The sequence below is a fragment of the Pomacea canaliculata genome, linkage group LG14 (assembly GCF_003073045.1).
Source record: "Pomacea canaliculata isolate SZHN2017 linkage group LG14, ASM307304v1, whole genome shotgun sequence".
Lineage (NCBI taxonomy): Eukaryota > Metazoa > Mollusca > Gastropoda > Architaenioglossa > Ampullariidae > Pomacea > Pomacea canaliculata.
Window position 1 is genome coordinate 4,557,300 of NC_037603.1, and position 9,613 is coordinate 4,566,912.

The window sequence follows — 9,613 nt, forward strand, 5'->3', positions numbered from 1 at the left end:
GTTTGCACAAACTGCTGTTTCTCCACCCGACATCCTCCCAGACATAGGATCCTCTGTACCTGAAGTCGGCGATACCGATAATTAAAAGGTAGACACCCATCAGAATGTCTGCCACACACAGGTTGGTGACGAAGACATCATACCCCACGTTACCTGTTGTTTTATGGAAAAACAAACGGTACAGCAAGGTGCTACAATTGCCAAGTAAAGCAAGCGAGGCCAGGATGGCGAGTCCAACTCTGTACAGGTTGGAGCGCAGCAGATCGTCACAAGAAGACACTTCATCGGAAGGAGCGTGACAGTTGAGCACGTTGAACCCTTGGGGTAGTATGGCCGGACAGCACAGCTTGTAGTTATCTGCAAAGATCTTCTCTAATTTCCGTAAATACTGAAAGATTTCTCTAGGAAATACAGTTACTGGGCATAGCCTAAGGTCCAATATACTCAAACTGTCCATTGCTCCAAAGCCATGTCCTGTCACGTGATCTAAATGGCTGCCAGAGAGATTCAACGTTGTCAGTGCTGAGAAAGAGAAGATGCTGAAGTTTATGGTTGGAAGAAAGACATCAGAAAGATCAAGAATTTTTAAAGACGATGTTTGCCTAATGTTAACGAAAGACAAAACTGTTATTGGGTTAAAGCTGAGCTTCACAAACTGTAAATTTTTAAAACTATCAAAGTTTCTGCTACTAACGTGAGTTAGTTGATTGTTGCTGACATCCAGAGTGCGGAGATTGGGCAAAGTGACTTCGTGTAGTTCGGTGAGATTACACCCGACTAGAACTAGATGAACAAGATATAAACTGTTTACCCAGGTGACAAGGTTCATCACGCGCTGCATCAAGATATCGAAGGTTATGGTAGCTAGCAGGCATGGAAGATACCTGAGAACAAACAAAAGCCCACCGTGACAGACACAGTTGTGTGGACATGTTTCATTGCACAATATTTCTCATCATACGTTGAGGACAATGGTAGATCCCGTCACATACGTGACTCTCGTGAACACACACCTGAGACCCGCGGCAGCGGTAGAAGCCTGGACACGTGTACCTGTCACATGCCGCCTCGTCTTCGTGACCAGGACAGTCGTTGACACCGTTACATCGGAGGTAGACAGGCAGACACACCTGCTCAAGGCTGACACACGTGAAGTGGGAATCAGGACAAGAAAAAATGGTCGAGGAATTGTATTCGTCTTTCTTGTAAGGGGAAAACATAAACCTTCCTCTTGCATCGAGATCCATTGTCAAAGGGTGTTCTATGTCTAGAGTGTCTTTACTATAGTCGAAGTTTGTTGTACACCGGTTCTCGTCGGCACGGTCGTCACAGTCCACTTGACCATTACAGCGCTCCCATTGTTGTACACACTGTAGTCACAAATGATAACTTATGATGTAGTATTTATCTCATCCTTTACAAAGAAATAAAAGCAGAGATACTTACCTTTCTTGAACACTGCTCCTATGAATGATTTCAGTAAAGATTTTGGATATGTCTTTAAATGTTTATTGAGCTGAAAAGTAAAAGATAGTAACACAATCTGTGCGTTCTAAAAATGTACGCGAGTTATTTTTAATGAAGAACAAAGCCAACAAACCCTTTTGCCTGCGCATCGAAAAGGAGACAGTGTATCGCAGGTGGAAAGTCACAGAAGTCCTCGTCACTTCTATCGCTGCAGTCAGCTCGATGATCACAGACCAGGGTGTAAGGGACACTCTGATGTCCACCGACACATTGAAAGGGAGGCGGCAGTAAAGTCAGTGTGTGCAGGACAGGTAGTCTGTGGATCGTCTGTTCCACCCCAGCATCTAGAGGCCTTGTCACACGCCAGAAACACGTGTGTGAAGTGATGATCGGGGACACTGTATGTAGCCTGACTGTTAAACAAAGACATTAGTGCTGAGACACTGGGCATCGCATTCAATAGAGGATCACAGAATAGTAGACGCTATAATTATACTCAAACTTATCCCAAACATGTTTTTGTTCCAAATGTAACTTGCACTTTAAAGAAAGCTTTTATAAATCCAGTTAATGAAGAAAGCCGTTAATTACGAAAACGCGACCTTGACGAGGCGAGATGAGGTTACTGTTGTTTGGATGTCTGGCAGTTCTGCTTCTTCATATGGCCTCAAGGTGTCCGGAATCTCACATAAAAGACAGCTCTCAGTAGAGGTTTCCTCACAAACGTGGACAACAAGTGACTGACGTCCTATGTATCCCAGTATAGACGGAAATACCTAGCCATATTCTAGTGCAAGTGTCTGGGTTTTAAAACGGATTTCATAAATGTCTTGAATTTTATGAAATGTGCGATCGTACCATCAGACCAAATCCAGCTGTTCTGATACCTGCCACAAAACAAATCAAAGGTATTTTGTTATTTTCTCGGTATTTCTTTACTCCACTAAGCTACATCATCCTCAAACTGGTTGATGTGGTCTAATTTCATTTTAAATGTGTTTGTTATTCATGATAATGAATTTTGGAAAATTTTATTAGGAATGTTGTATGTAGTTAGGTAAATTTGTGCCATTGCGTTCAGGAGATGAATGAAAACGTAAATAAGAAAACATTGTGTTCGCTTGTTAATGAAGGAAACGTGTTCAAATATCCTTAGACATGCGTACGTTTATTTAATTTTCTTCAGACTCTCCTCCTCTTTCAATGGCTCGTGTGATCTAACCTATTTACCGCTTTCACCTTCTGAGTTTTTTCTTTCTTTTTCTCTCGCCCTTTTTTACCCCCATCCATCGTGGAAATGTTTGTCTTTTTGAAGAAATACTACCTCACTCTTGAGAATTTCATTTTCTTTCCTTTCGTCAATTAGGAGCTTATTGGAATTTCAATCTTGTGAATTTTATTTGGAAGAGTGTGCTGGCATTTCTCTTTTAGCTTTTGTTGCAATCCGATCCGTGACTGAGATGACCCAATCTGTTTTTATGTTGGTGCTCCACTGTCCTTTCCCTTTGTCATCTTTTCTCCCCTTTGTTGTTGTGAGTATCTGACAAGGTATACCGTAGAGCAGTGGTTCTCAAAGTATTTCGGACCGCGGACCACTTTACTTAAGAAAAAAATATGGCGGACCACCAAGTCCTAAAAATCAGTCTGTACTATAAATTTGACATTTAAATTGCAGCATTTGTTTCATTTCAATTCAAAACGAAATGTCCTTTTGTGTCAGTAGTATAGTAATAAGTGGACGTAAAACTACCAACCTCGTTATTTGTAATTAAAATGTTAATGCGAGGAATGCATCACTTTAAACATCACTTTGCTGACATGACGACTGTCAGCCGCGGACCACCTGACTTATGCTCACGGACCACTAGTGGTCCACGCGGACCACACTTTGAGAACCACTGCCGTAGAGAGTTCTCTTTCGGGATAAACTATTACTTTTTTGTTGCTTCTCGTTATTTTTTCTTTTCCATTTACCGTTTTAAAGGCCACATAACACACAGGGTCACAAGAACAACACAGCACAAGCTAGCAGTAATTCGCAGTTCGAGGTGATTACACATCAAGAATGAAAATCTTATCTTTTAGCAAATTTTCAGTCATAAAATATCCAGAAATAGTAATTCAATTACCACAATTTAATCTCCCTGCATTAAACAAATGCTGACACTGATTACTTTACCTTAGACCCGACGATGCACTTTTTTTTGGATGGATACTTTTCGTAGTGGACACGGTATAAACAAGTCTTGTCTCAGGTATGACCATCTCTCACCTTTATTATTACTATTATTATTAGTAGTAGTAATAGTAGTAGTATTTGCAGTAGTAGTAGTAGTAGCATGTTATGGAGTAGTATGTGATAATAAAAACCTACGAAAAAACGAAGGATCAAATACTTACATCGCGGGTATTGTAGGAGGAGCTGACCTGGCGCCGACGTAGAATACATGCAATTTGTCAATCTTGTGACACAGGTCTACCACAGCGTCCCACACATGTCTTGTGGTCAGACTTGGCAGCCGTGATCCTCGCTGCTGACACCAGTTATTGGCAAGATTCCATGACACTACTTGCTGCTCTGTACGAGAAAGTGAAAAGCATCGGCCGCCAGCCTGCAATGTCCCCGGGCTGCACGTGCCGTCACCTGACCAGCATCCAGCTTCATCTTCGCCGCCCACACAGTTAGACACAAAGTTACACGGGAAGTGATGCTGCATGTCCTCCCATCGCACGGCCGAGCAGTTCCACCTGCCTTCAGACAGCTGAACAGGTAGTGCCGACACGTGGTGGAACGAGAACTGTATTCTGAAGAAGGGCCGGTCAAATGTGGCGAAACTTTTGTACTGCACACGTACACCTTCGTGGTAAATAAGTGGTTCAGTGTATGTGTTCTTAAGTAATTCACAGATCTTATATTCCGTAAAGTTGACCTCTGTGTGAAAAATTACTGAAAATAGTTTAGATTCAAGGAAGCATTCTTTGTTTTTATAAAGAGCTTGAATGTTAATAAGAATAACGTGGTCCTCAGGTGCCACCAGGTCAGTCCATGTGTTTACAAAAGGAACCCACTCTATATTTTCACTCAGCTGTGATGTTTCTATGCAGCCTGTAAATTGTAAATTGTAATGAAGCTTATAAATATCCGTATTCAAATGGACTACTCTCCGAAAAAAACAAAATTTCACTAAAATAACAAGAGTTTTTGTTCCGGTATAAACCTAAGCTGGTAAGTGAAACAAAGCATCTTATTTGACTGAAGGCATGGTAATCCTATATCTCAGATTCCCTTTTGTGAATCCCTTAGCTTTGGGTCTGACATTTTTTAAATATTTTAGTTTCCTAGATAGCGAAAGAAATCGATACCTTTAAAAACAAGCAATTATTCTTACTCTGTGACTCTCATTGGCACTTCCGAGAAAAAGAAATACATATTTACTTATTAGATTATAATATTCTGATTATGCTATATTCAAACGAAGAATTTGGAAGTAGCTGTAAAAAAAGATTAAAATATCAAAAATTAAAAAGTCGTTATGTAGAGGAAAGCAAATGTGATGTAATGACAATTTAAAATTCATTTTGATGTATTACCTTTAGTCGTAGAGATAAAATGAATAACAAGTTTTGGCCGACTAACTTCTGGGACTGCCGTGAAGTTTAGACAGAGGTTAAAGAGCATATCGGTTACTGATATCCAGCTTAAACCTGACGATACTCGAGTATGTGATAAATTCATTTGGGAAAAAAATGACTTCTTTACTAAATATAAATCTGTTTTCCGCATCGAATAGCGTGATACTAGAAGTGATATCAATTTCAACCTTTTAATCACAAGAACATGAGCCACCATTCTCGGAGGAACTTCCAGCTCGAAGTTGCAAGATAGAAAAGTGGAGTGTAGTTGAGAGTCAGTGACTGGACTATAAACAATCTGTATGGTGCCTGTGTTCCCCCTCACTCTATAAGTTTGCCAGCTCTTGTCACAATCTTGAAGATTGAAGTCCCAATGAACTGAATGAAAACCTTCAACTTGATCATCAGATGTGTTGACAGCAGCAGGTTGGTCAGTGTGTGTGACATTGTTCTCAAACCTGATTTTTTCTTCAGAAGAGTATTTGTCAGTATACGTGTCATCGATGTGATTACGTAGATTGGGAGGGAAAAGGGAGATAATCCTGTAGCACATTTTTGCCGTAGTATTATCTCCCGCTCTCTCATAAATGTGACCCGTTGAGGTTCGTTCAATGACTTCATTTTCAACGACGACAAAGAGTACAGAGAGCGTTACTAACATTACTGCCGCCATCTGTATTATCGTCTTTTTATTACTACTGGTACTATTCCTATGTTTTGTTGTTGCTAATATTTGTAGTAGTACTGACTACTGGACACACTTCAAAATAATGAGAATTATGCTGCAAGTTTTGCTCACCGCAGGCAACCAGCAGACCAAGCTACATCTGTCTCTTGTGGACTTCACAGTCTGCCAGCCTCACCTCCCACTGATGACAAGATCGCTGCAGTGTGATACCGATGGTTTCAAGGCCTTGTCCTATCACATACTTCTCAATTATCAGCATCCTACCTACCAAATCGGTTTCTATAACTTGCTTGTGCCGTCCTCCTGCCAGTGTCACCCATGTGTCATGAGAAACTCTCCTTCTTTGACCCAAACGTATGCAAGGCTCTTGTCCTTTGTCTTCAGACTGTGTCCCTGAGGCTTTGAAACCCGATCGCAGGACCCACCTTTAAAGAAATACCTTATACACAGTCCCAGTGATGGCCGATGACTAAAATATATAGCGGATACACTGCACGTTTATGTGACATAATTTCCGAAAATCCAACTGTTACTACAGTAAACAATAGAAAGTAAAAGAACTAAAGTAGCTTAACGCAGAAATTACAATAAAGAAACCATGTTAATGTTGGAAATATTCACTGAAATAAAAAAGATATTAAAATTGTTTTGTTGTTTTTTTCTGTTAGTACAGTTACTCTAATCTGAGAAAAACGGTCGATTTTGAGATGTGAAGCGCTAGTTGTATATTTTTTAAAAATAAATGATGACATGTTCTTTAATGCAAACAATCGTACTTACTCCTTTAATTACTTTCCTTTTATACTTTTGATATGTAAACAAAAACTTTTATCAAAGCGTCTAGTTTCCGATCGACATCACCTTTATTTGTGAGGTTACGTGACTTGACGTTACTTTACATTTCTTTTTCTTTATAGACGAAACTCTTGTTATCATTATAATTTGTTTTCACTAGTCTGTAAACACACTAAGTCTGTCTTTAAACATTAAGGCAATAACAAAATACAGGAACGGTAAAAAGATTCTTAGCAGACTAACGTGTCGTCGTCCCAAAGAACAGTCCTTTTCAATATTTCGTCAGTTAGTAATGATGTTACTTGAGTGACCATCACTGACGATAATCTCCATTTTACTCATAATATTTTTTTCACACTTTTTAATCTCACTGCTCTCACCAAATAACAGTGCCTTAACAGTCCTTTGAACACTCGTTCTATGAATGCCAGTAATTTCTAAGATCACTTTGAATTTGCCAAACAACAGTTGTTCATAAGATATTTGTACAAACACCTGACTAGATACAGAGCTCGACTGTCAACAGCCAGGTGAAAGCACCGCAGTGATGCTTTATAAAGCTTTTGTGGTAGAAAAAGTCTTTTGTTCGTTTATTGTCTTGATGGAGCAGTGGGGGGCCATGAGGACAGACTACTGTAGTGACGATCGAAGTAAGACTGCAGGCCTGTACTTTGCCAGCGAAAGATTTGTTAAGAAATTACTCGTTTTCAAGTGTATATTTTTTCTGCTTTTAAATTGTTTTCACGTAAAAGTAGCGAGTTAACATCAAATAAAACTCCTTCCGTAAAGTGACTATTGTTTTTTTGTGCTTATCGGAAAGTCCTACCTATTTCTGTTCTACAGCAGACGAGCCTAACTATTTTCACCGTAAAACAAAATATTTTTATGTTATAGTTTCCAAGTAGAGATTTTTCTACAATTGAAAAAAGAAACTCTTCTTGGAGCTCCTAAAACTTTATTTTTGTTTCTGTTTTTTTTTTTTTTTTTTTTTTTGTTCTTTTTCCAGATCCCTAGCAGGATATTTTCACATTAATTACATTATTTTTAAATAGTTCACAAAAAAGATTCAGGTTTCGTGCTTTACTGAATTTGTTTTACGGTACCAGACAGTAAAAACTATTTTTTGTAATTATCAGCTGTGCCTCTCAGTAATGTAAAATATTTATAGAAGACTGGCTTTTAATTTGTTTTAATCTCTCCAGTCAACTAAGAAGTTTTGCTTAAATCATAGAAACGCTGCGGGCATTGAGTTGTCTCAAAGTGTCTGGTTTGTAAAGAACACTTACCTGCAACTGTTACTGTAAAGTTTGGAGAAAACCAAGAGGTCATGGCAGTTGGTAATGTTAGTGTATCAGTCTCTATATACGATCGGTGTTTGTCGATTACTTTCATAATATCACTTCACATCATCATTTCACATTATTACGTCACATTATCACATCACATTCTCACTTCACCAGGTGTTGGGAAGCTCTCCATCCTGTATGAGCTCCACTTGTCAGGCTAAACTCTACAAGTGCCAGAAGCTCGCACGTAACGCTGTCATGTGATCTTGTTTCTGACGTCATGACGATAGAAACGATCCACGTGACGTCACTAGAAAACCTCACCGCGCAACCAGCGTGCGAGCGCGCAGTTAGTGACGTCACAATGTGGGAGTCGTCCTCCACTAGTTTGTACATTCCTGAAACATTCAGACCTCCGTCTTTATTACAGTATGTTTCGCCTACCCCACCCCAGCCACACATACACACACGAACATCCACGTGAATGCAAAAATGTGAAGACGAATAAACACTTGGACACGTGTATTTACATGTGCACGCATACTAACGCAAGAACCTTCATATAGTGTTTACCTTTACCAGAGAAGTGGAACTTCATCCCGAAGATGATGAGATAACTGCCAGCAGCCTTAAACACACTGACAAAGCGGCCTGTGATTGGACGAGCGCACGTGAGCAAAGTTCCGGTTATGTGAAGAAGATTCACTGCTGTCCTTAGCCGGATGGAAAGGTCGTCGGGTCAAGGTCAGATATTCGCACTTCAAAATTTGTTAATCTTTTTTCTGGAAAGATGTTAATTATGACCACAGAGTCACAAACCTGTCTTTTATGTTTCTGAAAGAGAGCAGACGGTGTGGACCCGTGGCGAGTGTTTTGCGTGTGTGCGTGCTCGTACCTGTGGGTGTCAACGGCTCATGGAGGTCGCTTTTACTTTGATGTAATGGCCTTATTGAGGAGCTTTTTTTCTGCAAATGTTGAAGGTGAAGAGCTCCAGGGAGAGAACAATAATTGTTAAATGATGCGAATGTCCTTGACATCACGGTATAAATGTTTTTATTCTCTTTCTGTGTTCGACATAGGCTGTGTGTGTGTGTGTGTGTGCATCGACATAGTACGTTAATAAACATGCGAGAACAATATCTGAGTGATTTCATTTAATTTGTGGCTACTGGTTCGAATGTAGCAGGGTAGATGAAGCTGCTCTCGTGATCTCTCCACAAAAATCAATGTAGAACTTCATGGGTTCCAAATCGTTTTACTCTCACGCCAGTCGATGGTTCTCGCTAAGGCAAACCCTCCACACCACACACTCGCACTGTCGATGAAACGTGCTCCCACCTCCACGCTGTCCGCTCACGTTCTGACTCTGACTCTTCACCCGACTTCCCTCCAAACACATCCCCGCACATACATCCTGTCGCTAGTCCACCCGCCTTACTCTCCTTCGGTCACGGAGTCGTCACCCGGTCAGTAATTACCCCCGAAGTTTTTCCCTTCACTGAGACGAAGCAAAACAAAACAGAGAAAAAAAAAAGACTAACCACCGAAGCGATGACGGCGGCCCCCTTACGTAAGCGGCCGCGATTCCCGGGCTCAATTCATACCAAGGGAGATAAGCATTCCTACCCTTTTTCGTCAGCTCAAAGCCGGGTATCGCCCCAGGGCGACCACTGCCCCTCTTTAATGTCTTCATTACTAGCTTTGGCCCTGACTAAGTCAAAGGGTGACGAGAGACGCCCCACGT

General features: G+C 40.6%; 1 protein-coding gene across 1 annotated transcript; it reads right to left on the reverse strand.

The window, feature by feature from the left end:
- Nucleotides 1–2,020: 2,020 nt before the first annotated feature.
- On the reverse strand, nt 2,021–5,962 carry LOC112555186. Its single transcript, XM_025223457.1, has 3 exons — nt 5,059–5,962; nt 3,868–4,573; nt 2,021–2,354 (listed from the first exon to the last, which is right to left on the reverse strand). The coding sequence occupies exons 1-3, from the start codon at nt 5,771–5,773 to the stop codon at nt 2,255–2,257; spliced, it is 1,521 nt and encodes a 506-aa protein (XP_025079242.1). The 5' UTR covers nt 5,774–5,962; the 3' UTR covers nt 2,021–2,254.
- Between the last annotated feature and the right edge of the window lie 3,651 nt (nt 5,963–9,613).

Excerpts from the sequence above, each read along its gene's own strand:
- LOC112555186 (XM_025223457.1), bottom strand. The coding sequence starts at position 5,773 with ATGGCGGCAGTAATGTTAGTAACGCTCTCTGTACTCTTTGTCGTCGTT. Across the intron at positions 4,574-5,058 it reads TTTTATCTCTACGACTAAAG|GCTGCATAGAAACATCACAG; the intron begins GTAATACATCAA and ends TACAATTTACAG. Across the intron at positions 2,355-3,867 it reads CCTCCTACAATACCCGCGAT|GTATCAGAACAGCTGGATTT; the intron begins GTAAGTATTTGA and ends GTTTTGTGGCAG.